This window comes from Sphaerodactylus townsendi, linkage group LG03 (genome assembly GCF_021028975.2).
Source record: "Sphaerodactylus townsendi isolate TG3544 linkage group LG03, MPM_Stown_v2.3, whole genome shotgun sequence".
Classification (NCBI taxonomy): domain Eukaryota; kingdom Metazoa; phylum Chordata; class Lepidosauria; order Squamata; family Sphaerodactylidae; genus Sphaerodactylus; species Sphaerodactylus townsendi.
This window is the reverse complement of record NC_059427.1, coordinates 51,605,597-51,628,235: the sequence shown is the minus strand read 5'-3', so window position 1 is coordinate 51,628,235 and position 22,639 is coordinate 51,605,597. Positions and strand designations below refer to the sequence as shown.

At 42.3% G+C, this 22,639-nt stretch overlaps 1 protein-coding gene across 4 annotated transcripts in view; it reads right to left on the bottom strand.

Annotated features, from left to right (window-relative positions):
• KBTBD12 (kelch repeat and BTB domain containing 12) overlaps positions 1 to 22,639 on the bottom strand; it is a 106,607-nt gene that overhangs the window by 9,340 nt on the left and 74,628 nt on the right. For all 4 annotated transcript variants that reach the window (XM_048491925.1, XM_048491926.1, XM_048491927.1 and 1 more), the window contains one exon: positions 10,290 to 10,487. In XM_048491925.1, the coding sequence (XP_048347882.1) occupies positions 10,290 to 10,487 (198 nt within the window). The remainder of the gene's footprint in view (positions 1 to 10,289; positions 10,488 to 22,639) is intronic.

The window sequence follows — 22,639 nt, the reverse complement described above, 5'->3', positions numbered from 1 at the left end:
TGTGATTGGTGTTTGGAATATGCTGCCACAGGAGGTGGTGATGGCCACTAACCTGGATAGCTTTAAAAGGGGCTTGGACAGATTTATGGAGGAGAAGTCGATTTATGGCTACCAATCTTGATCCTCTTTGATCTGAGATTGCAAATGCCTTAACAGACCAGGTGATCGGGAGCAACAGCCACAGAAGGCCATTGCTTCACCTCCTGCATGTGAGCTCCCAAAGGTACCTGGTGGGCCACTGCGAGTAGCAGAGGGCTGGACTAGATGGACTCTGGTCTGATCCAGCTGGCTTGTTCTTATGTTCTTATGTTCTTATGGGTTTTAATGGGAAAAAATGCCAGTTCTAGTTTACCATGTGACTTCTACTTTGCTATAGAATATAGACATACAATATAAAATCAGCTTTAAACTGGTTTTAGTTTGCTTGGCCAGCACCATTATGTCCAAGCAAATATACATTTTTACAGTAACAAACTATATTTCTAAGGGCTTTCCCACATGCTCTTGAAAAGCATTTTTCCATTTGTGTGATATTTCAAAAGATAGATAATTTCTGGATGGGAGACTGAATGCAAGGTTGTGTAGATCTGTGTCAAGGTATTATGAGAGAGAAAGAGAAATTGACAGTCTTCATGCAAGTGAAATAAATGTCTGTCAATTTCATTCCATTACTTTTTTTTTGTAGCAGATGAAATTAACAGAGCTTTTCGGCAACCAGAAAGGTGGTAGAAAATGAGAGCACACAGCTTAAAAATATAACTTTAATACATGAAAACTGGAAATATATCTATGATTTGAGCTGATGTGGCTTCAGGGAAAGAAAAGAATATTACTGGCATTCATTAATGTTTGTTTGTTTGTTTGTTTACATGGATCAGATGGTAGTCCATAGTTCAGTGTTAATACTTGGCCTTGATAGATTGTATGTGCAAAGTGCCTTTAAGTTATGGTCTCCTTAAAGCAACCCATCAAGGTTCCTGAGGCAAGAGACTCACTGAGGTGGTTTGCCATTGCCTTCCTCTGCATAGTGACCCTGATATTCCTTGGTGGTCCCCATCCAACTGCTAGCCAGGACCAACCCTGCTTAGCTTCTGAGATTGGGCAAGATCAGTCAATCCAGGTCAGGACCTTCAAAGATTGGTGGCATTTTTAAAAGGTTAATTAATTTCACAGGAAGGGAGGAAGAAATTTGATATACCATCAGCTCTACTCAATAGATGTCAGTTATGGAACGTGTAACTGTACTCCAAATTCATCATGACTTGAAAGAAATAAGCTAGAAGTTTATTATGCTGCTATTAGTTCAGCAGTTATGAAGGAAATAGGTGAGATGTGGAATCAGAAGAGTAGCTGGACCATACTGCACCCGGCGTAGCTGGGCGATACTGCATTTTCTACCCACCTTCCAGGCGCCCTGCCTCCAACACACATAGTTCAGCCTGAATGTGCAGGCTGGAAAAAGCAGCCTGTTCACTTGAGGCTGAAAATGGCCTGATGGGAACTACACTTCCCAGGAGACTTTGGGGCTCACAAGGTCTCCTGGAAAGTGTAGTTCCCACCAGGTCATTTCAAGCGAAGAGGCCGCTTTCCAGCCTCCATTTTCAGGCTGAACTAAGGTAAATGTGAGGGGACGGGGGGAGCCGTGGGGGGGATTTTCTGCCCCCCAGGTGCACACCTGGTGCAATGTTCCCCTCCACCCCTGGTAGCTCTGCCTCTGTGTGGAATCTACAGTGGGGATGTGTTCATGGGCTGACGGGTAAGGAAAATGAAAAAAACCCACTAGAGGGAGCTGCATTGTCCATTATCCAGAAGCTAGACTATATAGCTAGACTAGGGATGCCAACCTCCAGCTGGCACCTGAAGATCTCCCTCTCTTGCAATTGGTCTCCAGCTCTCCTGGAGATTATGGCTGCTTTGCAGGATGACATTATACCCTCCCCTCCCCAAACCCCACCATCCCAAATTAAAATTTCTGGTATTTCCCAACTAGAGCTGGCAACCCTAAGCTAGACCCCCAGTTGGTGCAGCCTCTGACCTACAGTATAGTTAGTTTAATGACTGATCCAGCTCTAGTAGAATTACACTAGTATAAACAACCTTAATGACAATACACTAAATAATGACACTAAATGACAATACAACAGTCAACATGTCTAATCAACTAATAAAATAAATTTTGGATAATTGTTCTCATGGACCGTTCTCATGGCCGTTATTTTCCTTGCTGCCAGGATGTACGCTGACATTCTGAAAGATATAAAAGTATCAGAATCTGACAGTGTATAAATCTTTTGCTCATCTGACAGTGTATAAATCTTTTGCTCATAACTTCTTTGCCTTTTACTAAAGATCCACATCTAGTAGGGAACCTCCACAAGAAGGAATTTTATTTGATTAGAAACTTCTTGCTTAAGTGTGCCACACAATTCTTTGAAATTTCTCATGCTTCCGTTACAGCAACCATCATTCTTATGTTCACAATCTTATGTTTTTAAGTAGGAACCTGTTCTTCCAATGCATTTTGCCATGCAAACATATTCAGGTTGAGATTTCTTGTTGCAAATGTATGATTTTTCAGTCCACTTGACTCTGTCCTGTTCATTACACTTGGAGATTGACCGGTTGCTTTAGGCTACAGTATAAATATTTCATCTCTTCCTCTGTTCTTTGAAATTGCATTCCTTATGTGGGTACCATTTGCAATTATCCCTGTAGCCCTACATATTAATTGTGAAAAACAATTTCCTCCTTTTCTGTTGGACAATGCCATTGTCAGAAAAGTAGTTTGCAAGGAAAAAGTGAACTACATGTCTTTCAATACAATAATAGTTGCACTGTCACTCAATTCCTGATAAGTTTTTCCTTGCAATAGGAAAAAGTCGTCTAGCAATTAAAACTGCAACCCTAAAATGCTTTCCTAGGGTCCACTCCACACAGGCCATATAAAGCAGTGTGCAGCTGGTAAAAACACCATTGTGGGTGTGCACTTCGCACAGTTTCCTCACAACGGTGTTTTCTTGACGAGTGAGTCTTGTAGAAAACAATGGCATCCACCTGGTGCCGAGCGAACGGCACCATGTGGAAGGCACTGTTTTTTAGTGCACCACTTATTAAAAAAACCTTACCTCCTCTTCCCTGCATAGCTCTGTGGGGACCAGGGGACACACCTCCTGCCTTCCGACCCACAGGGAAGAGGAGGTATGCAGGGAAGAGGAGGTAAGTTTCTTTTAAAAAGAGGGGTTCCTTTGTGCAGAGGCACCGCTGTGGCCCACAGCAGCTCCAGGGCCACCCGCACACAAGTGTGCAAAGGGCCTCGAGGCTACACCGATGTCATGTACACTGATGGCCCGCCACTCCCCAGGCCTGTGCAGAAGGGGCCAAGGAGTATCATTGGATAAAATGCAGCTTACGTCTGAGCAGGCCTATTTAGCATTACTCCCACTTTGAATCAGGGTATTTGCAGCCAGATATGCAGAAGCTTCCTTGTAATAACTACAGACATGGCTTGGATTGAAAATGGGCCGCAGCCCTTTATTATTACTATCATTATTATACTGAAGCTGGGCGATCAAGAGGAGTGCATCTACTCTGCCGGTCAGCATCCCTAGCTGATCCTGGCTTCAACCCCAATTCTATTGGGGAGGACAGAGGTACTGGGCCATGGGGTGTTTGCCCATTCTTCATGGCCCTCACACCGCTGGGGTGTCGGGCTCTCCTGCAGAGGGCTTTACGGCATGCCTGCCCCGCCCAAGCCTCTTGTGGAGGCCCCCATAGGTGGGGAGGTCCGGTATGCAAGCTCTCCCCCCCCCCCATGCGCTCCTCTGTCCAAACCACCCCCACTCGGGCTGCAAAGATGAAAAAACTAGTCTCATCCCTTCTGGGAGTGGGGTGGGTCAGTTCGCTTCCAGGCGTTGAAAAGGCCTAAGCAACCACGTGCTGCCTAATATAGGAAGCGTGCTCCACCCAAAGGTGCAGCCGCCTGGCTGGCCCACACATGCCCCTCCTCTGGAGCTCTTACCGTGTGTTCTGCCCCCTGTTGCAATTACAGGCCTAGTTGAGTCTAGAGCCGTGATTTTAGAAAGTATTCCCCTTATGAATGAAGGTCAGTGAAAATAACTTTTCTGTAAGTGCTACCTGGTATAGGAGATGGATTTCTCTTTCACCAAATACATTCTCTTTTTTAGTGGCAGCACCCATAATATGAAACTCCTTCCACTGATAGTTTGCTAGCCCTATTCCATTCAGACTCTTAGATGTTTAGAAAAAGTTAATAGACCTTTTAATGCAGAGACTTTTGTACAAGACATGGTTTTTTCCCCTGTATTGTTGATGGTTTCCCTATTAATATTCTATTATGTAATTGTTTCTAGGGTGTTGATGTTTTAATTATCAAAGTAAGCCATTTTGAGGGCTATATTGATGAAAAAGAAGCCTGACAGCTTGAACTATAAATAAAATAAATCAGTATAAAATCCCTGCAAGTCGTTGTGTGGGTTAAAGGTCTACGTATGATGGGAACCCTTTGGGACCAACCGGGCACCCAGTATCAGAACAGGGACATATTTGGAATCAACAATAAGAATGCCCTGAGTGCAGCATTTTGCTTTTCCCCACAGCAGCAAACAACAGGTAAGAAACACACCTACTCATAAATATGTATACAATCCTATGCATGCATATCTGGTGTTGATGTTTTTAATGCATAATATAACATAACATGTGAAGCCACATTTAATTTGATCCTCATCATCTGTAGATGCATGCATGCTGTTTTCCATTCCTAAAGGGAAATTTTTGTATTTTCACAGTAGTTCAAATACAAAGAAGGCTTATCCTGAGAAAGTTTCAGAAATACGGAAGACCTCTTGTGTGCTGTAACTGATACTTGCCATTTCCTTGAGTGGACCATGGTAATGTACTAGGCCAGTGATGGTGAACCTTTTTGCCCAAATTGCAACCCAAACCCCACTTATTTATCACAAAGTGCCAACCCGGCAATTTAACCTGAATGCTGAGATTTTAGTTTAGAAAAAACTGGTTGGCTCCCTCTTCCTCTGCTCCACCCGTTTGAGCAGGGGCCAGCCTCCAGCAAGTCCTGTGTGCACTGCTCTGTGCCTCTCTAGCATCTCTGCCTCCTCTGTGCCCCCCCACCCCCAGGCAGCAGCTACCCGGAGCACAGGCACCAGGCCTGCCAGCCGAGTTCTCCCTGCTCACCACGGTGCGTGCACGTCGTGCTCAGTGGTCCAGGCCAGCCTAGATGGGTATATGTGAGTGTGGGTGGGGGGGAGTGATTTTCTGCCCCCACATGATAAACTCTGTGTGCGCGTGCCCAAAGAGGGGTCTTCGAGTGCCACCTCTGGCACCCGTGCCATAGGTTCGCCATCACTGTACTAGGCCATGCTTTTTACGTAAAGGCCAGTACTTTGATAGCTGTCAGCCTCTGGAGGCAATTTTCACTTGATGGGAAAAGGCAACAGAAGGCATCCACAAGGACATCCTGCTGCTGATTTGTAAAACCTACATTGCTAGTTATGTGGCAGGAGCTTAGCAGTACACCAGCTTGCAAAACCAGGTGACTCTTGCCCACTGTATTGTTCTTTCCAAGAAATTGCTTCTGGGGACAGGCAAAACTATCAGCAGATTCTGTTGTTCTTCCTGCCTCTGGTGGATTTAATGTTGCTGACAACTGGAAGACATTGCTTGTTTGTGTCACTGGGCGGTCATCGAGGAGGTGGAAGTGCAAAAGGGCAGTGAGCGGGGAGAGTTGCCTGAACACACAGATTGATTCTTCCTTCCAGGAATGTTATCATTAGCTCCATGTTAAGCAGCTTCTGCACAGTTAATAGGCAACAATTATTTTACTGCTTTAATGGGGGTGGGGGGTGGGGAATGCAGATTCTCAATGGATGTCAAAGCAGGTTGGAAATGGAATCTCAAACAGAGTTTCCAAACTATTTATAATGAGGGTGCGACAGTCCTACAGTATTACGAGAAAATGAACCAATATTAAGCAGCAAATGAAACTCTCCAAAATATCACAACCTCTGTGTCAGTTCTATGAACAAGCACCAAACTGCCCCTTGCCCACCCCAATCCAGGTCCCAAAGTTATAAATGGGTTAAAACAATGATGGGTAATTGTGTGCTGATTGGTAGCCAGCATACACTTCCAGTGGGATTTAATTTCAACTGGTGTCACCCTTTGAGAGGCTTTAATGCCACTTGGGGTCTAGTTGTTCAGGATTGCACTGTAATTTCTGGAAGAAGAACTAGTGATACTGTGATTTTTGGAGAGACAGTGAGATGTGTTGAGTTGCCCCATGCTTGGGAAAGAAACCGTGATACAAAAAGGAAGCTTGAAGACATTGATACGAGAATGACTGAGATTAAATTATAATTTTCAGAGCACGAATGTTCCCAAAAAGAGGACAACTCTTGGAGAAGGTTTTCTGTTGAAAAGGTGCTTTGAAAAACTGAAAAATTCAGTTTTGCAAGGATATGTTAGAGGAAGAAAGGAATCTGAAAGTGAGCCAATGAAGGAAGTGGAATGGATTTATGGTAGCTATGATAGCGAACTGTCAAGTTGAAACCAATGTATGAAAGTCAACCTCCCCTTTTGGCTCTCATTATCACTCTCCACACCTATCAATCAAATGCCTCCTGGGCCCCCTGCTGTGAGGTCCCCTAGCTCTGCAAGCTTCCTTTGCCTGCCTGCTATCTTCCTTCCAAATATGTACAGTCCTATTTTCTTCTCTAGCTTGCCCAGCTGTACTTAATCTTGGCACTTTCTTATTCATCTTAGTGCTACCACCAAACATTTTCTCAGGTTCCAGCTGTTCAAGTCATTGCCTTCTTTACCTTATTTCCTGATTCTCTAGCACTTTTAATGCTTTGAGATTTCATCAGGGTCCCCTTTCTTGCCTCAATTCCCTGTCTCATCTGCTTTTTACTTCAAGTGTCTTTCTTCACCTACCTTTCCTTCAGTTTCTTTTTTTTTCTTAATCCTTTTCTTAATCTGTATCTTATTTCTGCCTCCAGACTCTGGGCTCCCCAGTTCTTTACCTTCTTATTTCTCAGTTCCTAGTTCTCAGCCTGCTCCCATCTGATCTTTCAATCCCTGCCAAAATGGCAACTTTCCTGTTTTTCAAATGCTTAATTGCAAGTGGTTAAATTTCCTCAGCAATGGAACATTCTAATGGCACTTTGTACATTAGATTCCCTCCTTGTGTCAAATGTAACACAGTCAGTTGTGAGATGTGGGTTCTCCTCAGTTCCTATGCACATGATGCCTGACTCATTGCTTACAGAGAAGGGGTTTCAATTTTCCCTCTTATATCATTTCTCTAACTTGAAACAGTCCCAGAGGTAGCAATGACAGCCCCAGTTGGCAATCCCTAGGAGCAAGAAGGGGGTGGAAACTTTGAAAGTCAGTGTCACCATGATCACTTCAGTTTTGTATCTGGAACTGACATCACTGTACAGGCAACACTCAAGGAATTTCCCTACTCTCTGTGGGTTTTGTCCTAGATATATAGGGGAATCCCCGGAGTGTTGTGTGATGCTGTCAATATCACTTCCAGGTCCAAAATTGGAAAGGACATCATGGCCCCCCTGACAATGCTGTCTGTCTCCCCTCCCCCCATTATGCTCCTTCTGCTCCATTGATTAGGAGCAGGGACCATTAAGGTGGAACACTGCCCACCATTGTGGGGGGCATTATTTTGGGAAATCCTTGTGCACTCCCCAGGATGTTTTCAGATTGGGGAAAAAAGTGCAGAGTGGAAGGCCTTTTCTCCATATGAATTGCAGTCATCGTCATAATCAGGAATACAACCACGCAAGGGAACTGAGGTGAAGCCACAACTCATGTGTAATTGTTTTAATGTGTGACACATGGTGGGGAGAAGCCCACTGTCAGAAGCTTCACCACTGCAAACACAATGCAACAGATTGCACACTAATTATGAACTAGCAGTAGCTAGCACTTTGAGGCCATTTCATTCTGGGCTTCTTGTTGACACATAAATGCATCTGACCCATATATGATTGCTTTACGAGGGATTTGTTTAAAAGGCTAACAGTTTTGAGGGAACATTAATTTGGATTAGAATCCAGCACACGTTTTTAAATGAAGTGAAATACAAATTAAATCTAGTGCAGCTGGAGCCACTGCCATGTGAAAGATGGATACATGTTTTATAGTGTTCCTAGTCAAAGAATCTGGGAAGCAGTTAACCTGAGTTGACATTCATTAGTGCTGGATAATGTATCTGCCTGTCTGCCTCTTTTTTGTGAAAGGAACTGTGGCAACAGCTGCTGCATCCAGTGGGAATACGTGTTTATGTACGTTGGGGGTGAGTGCTATGTGCTTGCTGTGTGTGTGTGTGTTTAAAAGAACAACCCTACAACCACAGTATTAAAAGTCTATATGTCTGAAACCATTTAATGAACTATAAGTATCCAACTGAATCCAAGTAGGCTGATGAGCTTAAAAAAACAAACAGTGATGGGTTCAGTTGCTGCTGCAGCAACTACTCATACCATGAAAAATCTATGTGATACCCTGATAATGTAGTGTTGGGTAATATGTGGGTGAAGAGAAAGAAATAGTGGCTTGTTATCTTTCCCTGTGGGACTGCGATCAGCACTTACAGATGCAGGACAATGTCCTTGAATAATTAGAGGAATATAATGTCAGGGAGGGCTTAAATGTAATGAGACATTATTATGATATTGTTCTCTAACAGAATGCTGGTCTTCCTGCGGAGCTTCAGGACAATTTGCCTCTAAATAAGTCACTTGCAGTTCAGTCCTTCTGGGCAGAGTTATATCCTTCTAAACCTTTTAGCTTCAGTGGATTTAATAGAGTATAACACTTCTTAGGATTGCACTGCTGAATAATTAGGAACAGAAAATGTTATGCTTGGAATACTGGAAAGAAGATCTGGCCAAATGCTTTCCTGCTTTTAGTAGAATTGCTATAAGAGGATATAAAGAGTCACACAGAGAAAATTGTGGGTTAGGTAGATGTCTGAATTTCCTCATTCTGGGGTAAACCCCCAAAGGACACAACATGGGGTAAAACCAAACATTATAGTTGCAGTTCTATGTATTAAGTTTGGATTTACCACAATCATATAGTCTTTGAGGGAAGTGCTTTTGTGGTGTACTGACTAGAGGTTTGGATTTGGACTGGGAAGCTCATGACCAGCTCCTCATTCTGTCAAGAAGCTTCACATTCTCTACATAATCTACATGTGTTGGAATGAAGATAAACTGGGGGGGGGGGGGGGGTGCAAATTATCATGCGTTTCTTGGGAGAAGAGTGGGATAAAAATGTGATAGATCCATAGATAATTTTGGAGAACAGTCTGTAGAGTCTACGTCCTCAACTCTACCACTTTGCAATTTTGGCAGACCTGGATTTAAACAAATTGATGTGCCACTATCATGTCTACTTTGATCCATAGAAGATATTTTAAATTGCTCTGCAGAACCAGTAATTCACGTATATCATTTCAGTCATATAGTTCTGAATGGTTTTCCTTCCTTAGCATTCTCCCCCACCTCACCCTGATCCCCTCCCATGTCACAGACTGCTCTCATGCTCGCTGCCTCATACAGTCATCAAAAGGCTGCCGTTAAGAAGAGAGTCACTGGGATTAGAATGCTAAGGTCGATAGGCGTGACAGCTGCAGCTGTCAAGGGCCATGCTTGACCGTCACCCCTGTCGTGGGGAGTGCCGGGGGACCCCGCGCTACTCTCTTCAAGTAGCGCGGGGCTTAAGGTAAGTGGGGAAAGGCCCCTTATGAAGAGACAAAGATGTGGAGACCAGTTAATGTGGTCTCCCCATCGTGGCTATTTTGCATGACCTGGCTATTACTCTTCCCCTATCAATAGATCAGTACCACCAGTTAATGCAAGTCAATGATGAGCACATCTAGCACTATCCGCACTTTTTTGAAAGTACACTTCATTGGAATAGTGGGATTTACTTTTAAAGAAGTATATTTCTTATCAAGGGTGTTACCATTCAAGTTTTGTCCATGGCAGAACAAACCACGTGATGCTTAATAATGCAATTTAAAACAGAGTTAACATTGTTATATCAATTGAAGTTACTGGGCTTAGAAGGATGTAGTTCAGCTTAGGACTGCACAGTTACATCAAAAACCAGAAGGGGTTATTCAGTTCTGCCGGGATGCGACATATAATTCTTGGGTTGGTGGTATCCCTACCTGGCTTTAAGAGTTCATTTTAAACATTGTCAAATATAGTTTTACCCAATACCTGCTCCACGAAATCCCCCACAGAGATAGAGTTTCCTTTCTATAGCACCAGCACAGGTAGCGTTAGTTCGCAAGGAGAGGAGAGGATAAGGCATAGACGGCCCATCTCTCCAAAAATTCCCATCTGGGTTATAGATCTCCACTGCATCAAGGCATTTTCGTGCCTGTCCTCTGTCTTGACCAAGACAGCCAATACCACCTGCAAAAAGAGACAAACATCAACAGAGAGGAGCAGAAAACAGGAAAATGCATTAGTATCAAAGGCTTGATGAACAGACCTATGAATATTTGATGTTTTTTTCTCTTTCTGCCAGCTTTTTCCTTCTTTCCCTCCTGCATCAATCTTCTTTTAGCTTTAGCATCTAAAACCTGTATTCCTTTGCAAAGGCCACAGGAAAACATCCTGTTTGCTTACAACTGGGAGTTGTGGAGAAACTCATGCTGCTGTTCATACGTTAATCCCCCCCCCCCCCTAAATATATTGACTAGGTGTGTACACCAGTGTAGGAGATGGGGATCATATGAATGAATGAAAGAATGAATGATTCACAAAATGGTGACTATAAGGTAAAGAGGATGGGGGCATTCTTACTGCTCTTTATCCGACCCATTTTTAGAAAAAAAAATATGGCTGACTGTGTGTTTCTTCCCCAAAGGGAAATTGTACCTTTGCATTCTTAACAAGCATTCTTTACAACACAACTCCCATCTTCTACCTACAATAAAAGAACTCAGAGATCTCCATTTCTATTCCACCCATGTTTGATGAAGAGAACTTTGAGTCTCAAAAGCTCCTGTCCTGAAATTCTTTTTGGTATCTAAGGTGCTACTGGACTCTAATCTAACTGTTCTACTGCAGACCAACATGGCTAACCTCTGAAACTATCTTCCCAAAAAGTACAGGATGAGAAAACAAATAGGTTTTAAAAGGAAATATAAACAAGAAACTTTTAAAAAATCTCACAGAATAATACAGGCATAGATTGGGGTTCCGGTGTCACATATAGTATCACAGGAAGGGGCCAGTAGGTGTCTATTGCACTCACAAACCACATTCTACAATGCCATTACAAAAACAAAAACAGTGCTGGGAGCTGCAATTTGCACTCTGGGAAACTGTGAAATCCCCAAAATAACAATTCCTAATTGAAGGAAAGTATGGACTGTGTCTAAAAAATGAAAAAAAATATTGACACTTATTTCACACACACACACACACACACAACAAATCAAAACACCAGCGTCACCCAGCTGAGGTAAATTTCTAATTTAAAAACAAATCAGCCTTTTTGGCTCATAAGTCCAGATACTGCAAGATGAGTAAGACGTACATTCTAAAAAAGTGAAGATATTGCATTAGAATGCAGTCACAGTGCTTCTTCAGTTTAGAATTATAAACTCAGATGGTTGCTAAAGGCAGCTTTCTGTGTAATATGCAATATCCATCAAAGTTAAGTACATAGTTTTAAGTCATGCTGAAACTAATGGAACTTAGCAACACTGAAGTCAGCAATATATTTTTAAGTCACAAATGCTTGCTTACATCTCCCCCTTTTTTAAAAAAAAAAAGCAAAATGGGAAGTGTTCATATGCCACTGTGAATGACCTGTGTACAGATCATTTTAGGAGCCATTTGGAGGTACCTGTATCTTTATTGGAAACATTTTATTATGGTAGATTTCACAGATGCCAGATCTTTAGCTAGTAGTTGGCCTTCCATTACAATTCGAGCCTCACCCAGTGGTCTAGGAAGTTGTAATGTATTGACGTAGTATTCGTGCAGATCCCAGAAGGGCTGCCTTCTGAATCTGACCGATGTTAATTTTGTCAATTCGAAGATGTTTCAAGTGCTGCCCTAGTGTGTTCAGAATGGTGCCCAGTGTACCGATTACCACTGGGACGACCTCAGCTGGTTGGTGCCATAGACGCTGAAGCTCGATTTTCAAATCATGGTATCTAGTGACCTTCTTGTGTTCTTTTTCAGTGACCCTGCTGTCACCAGGTACTGCTATGTCGATGATGGTCACTTTCTTGTCCTTGATCACGGTGATGTCTGGTGTATTGTGTTTCAACACTGTCCGTGTGGATTCAAAAGTCCCACAGGATCTTGACCTTCTAATTTCCATTACTTTCTCTGGACAATGTTCCCACCAGTTCTTAGCTTTTCTTATGTTGTAATTCTTGCATAAATTCCAATGGATCATCCTGGTCACTGAGTTGTGCCTCTGTTAATACTCTGGGCAATCTTTTTGCAGCAGCTGAGGACATGATCTACAGTTTCGTCAGCTTCTTTGCACAATTTGCATTTTGCATCACCCGAGGATTTTTTTATTCTGGCTTTGATCGAAATTGTTCTAATGGCTTGCTTTTGAGCGGCTAAAATCAGGGATTCAGTTTCCTTTTTCAGACTTCCAGTTGTTAACCATAGCCAGGTCTTTTCGTTGTCCACCTTGTCCTTGATCTTCTGAGTTTTACAGGCTTGCCAAAATACTATTGTACTTTTAGACAGAAGGGAAGGCAGATCATGTGACTTATAATATGTCCATTAGAAGATTACAATGTGTGATTTATAAGCACACATTCTAAGCCATCTCTATTGGATACATGATTCCCCCCTTCATTTTAATACATGAAATAGGGAGTCATATACCAAGAACAGCACTTTCTGCTAAATGGGATGGAGGAGATCTTGCACCCAAAATCCATATGCATAATGAAGCACACACAGGGTTCAAGATTGGGGGTGAGGTAGAAAGTAGCCCTCAATTTTGTCCTCTATTGTAATAACCAATATTTTCTGAGCATAAACTGATCACATATTTTACAGTTGGAGCTTAGAACTCATTCCTTACTTCACTTGCCAAGTGCACACAGTCTTTACATAGAACAGAAAGATTAACGTTTCTGTAAATGGATGATTGCAGAAGACCAACTAAATTTTGAATAGATAATAATTGTCACAGCATTCCTTGACTTTGGATGGCAAAAGCTCTGTTATTTGTCACTATTTTATAGTTTTGGATAGAGGCCATGGTTAGAGGACATTTTTTGTATTACCCGGAAATGGACAATAAACTCCCAGCTAAGCACTGCAAATACACAGTCTCTTAAATAGATGGACATTTTTCTCTCCAAACTTGAATGGATTCTTTGATTTGATTCTTTGATTTAGGATCAAACCCCAATGGCACAGTCCTAAGCAGACGTTAGTGGTTGAAGTGACTGACTTGGACCTGGGAAATATAAGTTCAAATCCCCATTTAAGCCATGGAAGCTTGCTTGGTGTCCTTGGGCCAGCCACACACACTTTCAGCCCTGATCCTGACTAGTATTTGGATGGGAGGCCTCCAAGGAATACCAGAGTCATGACATGGAAGCAGACAATGGCAAATCACTTCCAAATGTCTCTTGTCTTGAAAACTCTATGAGGCCATCATAAGTCAACTGTGATGATGACAGAAAAAAGTAAAGGTATACACTTCTAAGCTCATTTATTTCAGTAGACTTAGAAAGGTGTAATTTTACTTAGATGCCCCCCTCACCCCTAGCCAGTGGTGAAGGGAGACCTAGTTCTTTTCTGACTATTATTCTAAATTTGGTTTTTGATGAAGTATAGATAAACATATTAATGTTTCTTGAATTCCACTCAAATAGGAGCTCGTCACATTCACATACTGTCTGCCACAGAGAGATACATATATTTTTTGACAACACCACATGGAAGTCAATATTACAAAGTGATTTTATATTAATCATACTGCTTAACAACTCAACAATCTCTAATAGTACCCTCATTTTAATTCTATTGCTGAAATAAACTCTACCAACGGCAAGTAAAATGGAGAGATCTGAGCTCTGCATCTCAGCGCTGATTGGCTTGGGCCTATTTGCAGCATCCCAGAGGCATTCTCTATAAACTCACTACTTTGCTACAAACATAATGCTGTTGTTCTAATCAGAATGTCCCACAGTGCATTAGGACATTCAAAAGCTCCTGCACACTTCACAACAAGAATAGAAGCTGATTATTAGCTGTTCCAGCCAAAACTATACCTGCTCAATCTTTCCGAATGCCCATGGCAGATTCCGAAGATGTGTTCCTGGACTTTGTTCCAGCAGAAGGTAAGGCACTATTTCTAGATCACGTCCTCTCTTATCTCTGTAAACTATATGCTGTGGCCTATTGGAAAGATATAAACAAAGCCATCTGCAATTGGCTCTCACCTTTGGAGGTGCGACGAATGCCAGCATAACTGTCAGTATAACCCTGTTCATTGTTGACCAAATTAGGTTAGAATCCACAATATGATTTATTGTGAAATGGATTTGATTGGGCTGCCTTGGAACAGGTGGGTTGGGGATTACAGCTACTTGTTTCTGTAAAATCTTATCTAATATGCTGTTGGTTTGTGATCCATTCCTTAACCTGGAGAGATGAATATGCTGGCGCAATCCAGCAACATCTACATCTACACCATTGGATACAAAACCATGTAATGAACATTGATAGTATTTCCACGCGAAAGGATTATGTGTGTGATAAGTCCAATTTTAAACATTAAATGACAGCTGTGTTCTCAGACTGCCACAGGAAAGCCAGATCTTTAACAGGCTGTCAAATATGTCCCTACAATAATTGAACACAAATGTTGAGTGAAAACAAAACAGATGTTTGTGCAGTCTTGACACCAAATATTGCAAGCCAGTGTTGTATATGGGATGAAGAGAGTCCACTTCATTCTTTACTTATTAAAGAAAACAAGGATTCATTTTAGAAGGCAATAAAGTGAAGGTTTTCCCCATGATGCAATTTTATTCTAAAGTTTGATCTTTTGGAAAATTCCCATTTAGTCAGCCCCCCAAAGCTGCCATCTGCTCCAGGGGACCTGATCTGTGGAGATCAGTTGAAATTCCTGGAGATCTTCAGGCCCCACCCAGAGGCCGGCAACCCCACCCTCACAAGGGACTGTCAGATTTTCTACTCCAGTGTGCTTGCCAGGGTCCCAACAAGCCCTTTGCAAATTAGATTGTTTTCACAAGCCAGAAAATTTACTTTAGGTTTCATTCAGTTTCCTTAACAAAGCCATGAAGGGGTTCTATGCTGTTATAATGAAAACTCTCACCTGTACAGCTAGAACCTCAGTTAGCTCTCTGACTCACCAGCAAATGACAGATACCATCATACAACCTGATGGTTCATGCAAAATATATTTATTTATTCTAGCATGGTTTCAAGCATTTGAGGGGATTGTTCTCTTTCTGGTCATTCTAAAATATTTTGCCCCAATGACACAAGTTTTATGCTTGTTATGATAGATTACCCCCCCACCCCCACACACACACACAGACACACACACAAGGCATTTTACGTTGAGGAAGATGGGTAGCTCTGTGTAAACACTCAGTAATCTATTCCTGTCAGAGAAACATTAAATTGGCATCAGAGGCATGCAGAGTTCAAACAAAGATTCAGATGTCTATTTATTTACAAGGAAATTGAAGTATATCAGGAAGGGTTTTAAGCCAAAAGTCACATTGATATCATTTATATAAAAATTCTATTATATTAATAATTATATAAGATGTATGTAAGAAGCTGGTTCAGAGAAGATACTTGTTTACTGATATTTCACTATCTTTAAATTGCTGTTACAAGGGATAGCTGCACTGGGCACTAACTCCAGTGTCTTCAAGTTTCTTACAGTCTCGTAGAAAAAAACCTATCCTGATCCTCAGGAGGTGTTTCTTTGACTGTTTGGAAGTCTCTAATTCCAGGTCTGACAAGACTTAATTCCTAAATGTAACTGACACAGGTCCTAAACCACTAACTCCTATACTATCTCCCTCATTTGAGACTTCTGTTTCACATGGAGCTTACCAGAGAAACGAATCCTTTATTTACACTCCCTCCCCCCTCAGGAGCTTCACTGCCCCATATATGGGTTATTCTCCCCAGAGAAACTAAACCAAGTCACCAGTGTAATAAATTAGGGTTTCTGTCTTATGGTTATCTACAAGACTTTGACGCAGACTCCTTCACAGAAATCTGCCTTGTTGACCCTTACTCTGAGTTGCTCAGCTCTCATAGAACTGGCCCTCAGAATCCAGAGAATGGATCTATATCAGAATAACCTGCTCACCCTGACATTCCCAACAGTTCTCCCCTCAGCAGCAGCCTTCGGTTAAGAACACCTAGCAATTCTCTCTAGCCATTCAGGCTGTGGTTTCCATTGACCCTTTAGGCTCACAACATTTTAAGGTCAGAATGAGCTTAAGTAGCAGTGTACATTACATCTGTTTCACACACACAAAAAACCCTGTCAAATGCCCTTCATGCCTGTGATTTATGCCTTGGCTGATCAGCTGGTGAATTAGAGAGATGATGGAAAGTTCCTTAATGGCATTGTTCCTACACTGACTTGAGTTACTGACATGCATACTGCTGGCTAAGCCCCTCACATCCTCTTCATTCTGGCTAATTAAATTCACATTTTAAAAGTGTCATTCAGTTCCTTACTTAGATGAAGCTGTTGGGAGGAGGGGGGAGGCAGCCTGGCAGAAAAGCTGTGATTGTTAGTTCTTTTTTTGGGCACCCTGACTGAACTTGTATAATAATATTTTTGTAGAACAGTGTGAAATATGCCTGCTCATTTGTAGTCCTGCCCTCATTCATTTTGTCAGCAATTTCTGTCGATGATATTCTCAGTTTACATATAGGTAACCAATAGGGTGTCCACAACAACCCTATGAGGTAGGTTAAACAAAGAGAAAGTAACTGGCTCAAAAAATTCAGGGTGAAGTGGAGATTTGAATCTGAGTCAGCTGGTTCCATCTGTTGAAATTGCTCTTGGGCTGGGTTTGAACAAAAATACGGTTTTTCTAGGAGGCTTATGGCACATTTGTTGAAGAGGATCCAGATGTCTTTCCTCAACATAGCAATGTCTGCTGTGTGAACTACTATATTTTCCTAACAATCAAACTGTAACATTTTGTTGCTCAGAAATAATAATGTTTTCCCAGTAAGATGTCAGCTGTGATTGTTAGTGCTATACAGAATGTGGGCTCTGGGAAGGCTGATGGAGCAATATAAGCAGCAGAGTAGACATCTCCATATCTTCAGATAGCAACTTCTTGGACTCAAATCATGACTGAGAATCATGGCTCAGCTCCAACTGAGATCAGGCGGCTTTTAGTATTGTGGTTTGAATCCTAAGTTTTGCCGTTGGAGTTTGCATTAGAGCAGTGGTGGCGAACCTATGGCACTGGTGCCAGAGGTGGCACTCAGAGCCCTCTTTGTGGGCACGCACAAACAGAGTCGCCCCCACCCCACCCCCACACATCTAGGCTAGTCTGGGCCGCTGGGCTCGATTATTAGCATTAAACCTAAGACCTAGTTTTGGGGAAGCAGTGTAGGTAACCCTGTTAAGCGCTGTTAAACCCCATTGATTTTCATGCGAAGAACTAAAGTGCGATCCTTTACCTGGGAGTAAGCTCGGTTGCTGGCAATGGGGTTTGCTTCTGAGTAAACCCTCCTAGGGTCATGATTCACCCGTTGGAAGAGTTGCACAGTTGCTTCAAAGCAAAGTCACCGACTACCACCAAGCTTACTCTCGAGTAACGCATGCCTCAAGCCAACCATTTTTTTCTAAACTAAAACCTCAGTATTCAGGCTAAATTGCCGTGTTGGCACTTGGCGATAAATAAGTGGGTTTTGGGTTGCAATTTGGGCGCTCGGTCTCAAAAAGGTTCTTTATCACTGCATTAGAGTAAGACAACTTCCTTCTTACCTCCACTGCAGCTGTCTGTGCCCTTCCCATTGCTCTTGAAATCGTCAGGAACAGTATGGGCGAAGGACAAAATGGGGTTTTTCTGCAGTAGGAAAGGGGAATTGGCAGAAGTGGATCTCCCATCTTCTGCCAGCAAAAATGCTGTTATACTAATGGAATCCAACTTAGGATCCTATCTGTCTGTTTTTCCTGATTAAAATGCTGCAACTATAATGAAACATACTCTACAGTAAAATCATAAACAGGCCCTCCCAGAGGTGGGATCCAGCAGGTTTTCACAGGTTCCTGAGAGTAGGTTACTAATTATTTGTGTGTGCCGAGAGGGGATTACTAATTGGTGATTTTGCCACCTGACTTTTGCCTTAGTTACGCCCCTCCTCTCAGCAGTAGCGTGCAGAACTTGAAGCAGTCTAGCAGGAGATGCACCGGCGTGCGTGGCAGCATGCGCCTGCATGCATTCGTTTCCCGCCCAAGGACCGGCGCAGCGGCTGCGTCCTTGCTACAGCCCCGCCCAGGAATGCCCCGCCCCTGGAATGCCCAGCCATGCCCCCGCTGTGCCCCGCCCAGCCCCATTGGCGCTACGCCACAGTTTGAATCCCACCGTCATGGCAACCTGTTACTAACATTTTTGGATCCCACCACTGGGCCCTCCCATACCTAAAGATGACTTTCTTCGATAATAATTATCAAAAAATTCTGGGAATAATCTCTGTAGCAAAATTAGATCTACATAACACAACATTCAATTATTTTGATAGCTACTACCTATTTCTGCCCATAATATGGTGATTCATAGCCCAGTTGTCATGTTTAATTGTTGATGTGGTTGGAAGACTACACAGTCAAACAACTGGTCCTGTTTTAGTTGAACCTTTCCATGTTGGCTATTCATTTTGAAATGGGTTTTGAACTCAAGACATCTCCATTTCCTCCCTAGGTTTTTGACTGACTGAATTAGCTTCACAACACATGGCATTCTCACCACACATTCACTTGATCTCTCAGTAGGCCAGGCCAGAGGATAATGGTGAATCATAAATGATACAATCCTTTAGGGAAAGGATGATTACAGATCTGTCCAGCATGTTCTTAGGGGGACTTCACAATATGGCTGCTGGGAGCAACAGCAGCAAGAAAACAGTCCCCAAAATACGAAGTATTTTATTAAAGGCGGTATTTAATGTTACAATGGTTTTGAGCCACTGCAGCATCTTAAGTACAGTAACAGTCCTCTTCCATTATTATTACATATATATGTATAGACTAGCTGTAACCAGAATGAAGAGTACATTTCCCATATCCAAATATGTCATTTGCAACTAGTTGGCAGTCTGAAGCAGTGTGCCAATCACACTCTATAGCTCTAGGACTGTGGTGGTGAACCTATGGCACTCCAGATGTTCACGGACTAAATTTCCCATCAGCTTCTGCTGGCATGGCCAATTGGCAGGGGCTGATGGGAATTGTAGTCCATGAACATCTGGAATGCCATAGGTTCGCCACCACTGCTCTAGGATATGTAGGACTGTTTGGTATCTATCTTTGGTCAATTCCCCACTTACCATCGACCACCCTTTGCTGTGCGCTACTCTCAGCGTGCGTCATTTCTGGCGCACTCCTGGGCTTCCCCTACGACCCCATTTTAAGGAGCGCCAGGAATGACGCACGCTGAGGGGGCGCGAGAGCGGCGCAGCTGTCAGGAAGGAAGTCAGCTCGCGTTATGCGCCACGCCCCTGGTAGTTAGGGGAAGTGCTCAGCGGGACCCGCTTACTACTTGGCGCAGGTAGTAGCGCACAGCAGATGGTAAGTGGAGAATTGACCTTTGTTAGGAGACAGATGGAGTGTACAACTGGACATTTGAAAGTTTATTAAAACATTCAAAGCACAGTTTTTCCACCCAGTTTCACCATCTCCAAGTGCATTCTGTCATTGGTGTGACAGTTTTCCATTCAAATCTCCATGCAGCTGGGATATGTACTTATTTTGAAAAGATGGTTTCCAACCTAATTCTTTCAATTTCATCATGTAAAATATGAGAGAATTTTATTAATTAATTAATAAGCCTTTATTTGGCACAATACAATAAAATCATAGTGATAAAGGAGTATACAGATACAAGAGTGTGAGATAAAATATAAACTATTGGTTATGCATCACCTCCAATAAAAAACATGCTACCAATTCACAAGTTTCATTATCAGAATTGTCCAAGAGGAAAAGGGAGTCTACCTGACTCTCCATTTTGTTGGGTATCCTAGAAAAGATATTGGAATATTTTAATCTGATGTTTGCAGATTTAAGGCAGCAGAGCAATTGATGTGCCAATGTTTCAATTTGTTGTTCACCACAAGAGCACACACTTTCACTCATTTCCAAGTTGTTAAATCTACCACGCAATAAAGCAGAGGGGAAAACACTGAAACGAGCAAGTGTGAGAGCTCTTCTCTGAATAGGATTAGTCAAAATATACAAATAAGGAGCCTCCTATTTTGATGTAAGGGTATTGCGGGATGTAAGGGTGAACAAGTTTTCAAAGCAGCCCTAATTAAATTAATTGAATCGCTTTCCAACAGTTTTTGTTTTAACAAGTTGTAAGATTCTGAACTGGATAGCGGGAAAAGCGAGTTGAGGGATATACCAAGTGATTCAATCTTTCTCTCTATTAGAGAGAACCATGGATTAACCTGGGTATCAGATAAAAGTAGGTGAACCAGTGAATGCTCGTTGTGTAAGAAATGCAGGCGAAGCCAGAATTTAAAGGCTCTCGACCAGGCCCTATAAACTAATGAATTTTGGTCCAGCTCTAAACAAAGGGCCGCATAGGGTACACAGTTTGGCAGACCCATAATTTTACGAAAAAATTTGGATTGGACCATATTCAAGGAAACGTCAACTGTGCTAAGCCAGATAGGAACTCCATAAAGTAGCTGCGCTTCTATCTTGAAGATTTTTAGTGCTGCTGGGACAAGGGAGTGGCCCTTTCCATTAAAAAAATGTACAATGGCAGAATAACTGTTGGTACCAGCTGCAATAGCAGCTTTTTTGTGCAGTAACCAGGAGAGGTTATAGGAGAAAATAATTCCAAGATATTTATATCGGTTAACCTGCTCCACTGGCACATTATTAATTGCCCAGATGAGAGAATTTTAGCACAAAAGAATGATCCCTAGTATCCTTAATAAAATTGTTCGTGCTACCCCCACCCCCACCCCAGTTGAAGAATCCTCACATTACTTGTCTACTCTGGAAAATAGTTCAAATGTCACCAAGTAACTGTAGCATACCAACAGAGAGATCTTTGTGTTTCCAAAGCCATTAAGACTTCAGAGTTTTCTATATCACGCTTGGACAAGTCTGCAATCAAAAGTGTTTTCACTCTGCAAAGCAAGGCATTTAATGGTTTTTAAACTTAAAGCTCTGTTTGTAGAATGCCTACATAGTTAAATGCAACAATTTTTCAGAAACTGGGATTATAAACCAAGCGCATGATTCAAAAACCACAGGCAATGTCATGCTCCTAACACTGTCTGAGCTTCAGCGAGGTATGAAATACTATAATGTATGCAGTTGGCCAACCTATAATGTCGACATGTGATATAAGGCTTTTGTGCACTTGCTGCTTGTGGCACAACTATGTTTTCTGCAGGGGATTTTCACATGGTTTCCAATTTAAAAGGGAAGTCTCCTGCTGCCAAGTGTTCCCAACTGTGCTGATCTGATCTGCCATTTTGCCTGCCTGTCACTTCCTTTCCTTTCCATGCAACCTCCCTCTGGGGAGGTTACCTGCCGCATTTTGGGGAAGTGCAATAATTCAGTAGACCATGTCAATTTTCACTGGTCTCTTGAGTTATCAGGAGACCAGCAGCATGAAAATCAAAAGAACAGGGTGGCTGGAAAGAGTTGTTGGGTGGGTGGGGGGAAGTGGGGAGGAGCCTGAAAACTTGAAAAGAGAGTAATGCGTGGGCAACTCCTTCTCTTTCCCTGTGAAGGCAGGAGAAAAGTCACACTTTACCTGTTTTTGGAAATCATGGGGATTCTCTTATCTGCAATGCAGTACAGGAACAAGGAAGAGAATCTAACAGAGAATCTAACCCAAAGGGAATGTATGCTCACTGTGGTGCAGACCACAAGTGTATACATGGCCATATGTAGTGGGACTATGTGGCACACCTAGCAGAAGTAGGGTGATGCATGTGTTTATCTACAGTTTACAGTGAATTCAAACACCATGATAAACTGTGTTTTCTAAATCATGATCATTCAGACATCAATTAGTGGAGCATCTGAATACACACCGTTCAATTGATTTTTTGATGAGCACCAAAATGAGATTTCAGACTAAAGTTTGTAGTTGGTTTGTTAACCACAGTTCCAATTAATTGTGATTTTTCATAACACCTTGTTTTGCAAATTGCAATTTGTTTAGCAGCTCTACCCGCTTCTGGGCACCTGGCTATACAGACAGCAGTATAGGGAAAATTTCCCTTCTCCTAGGAAGCATAGAAGAAGGAAGAGCAAAACAGGGTTTACATGTCTAGTATACTTCATTGCACAAAGTTCAAGC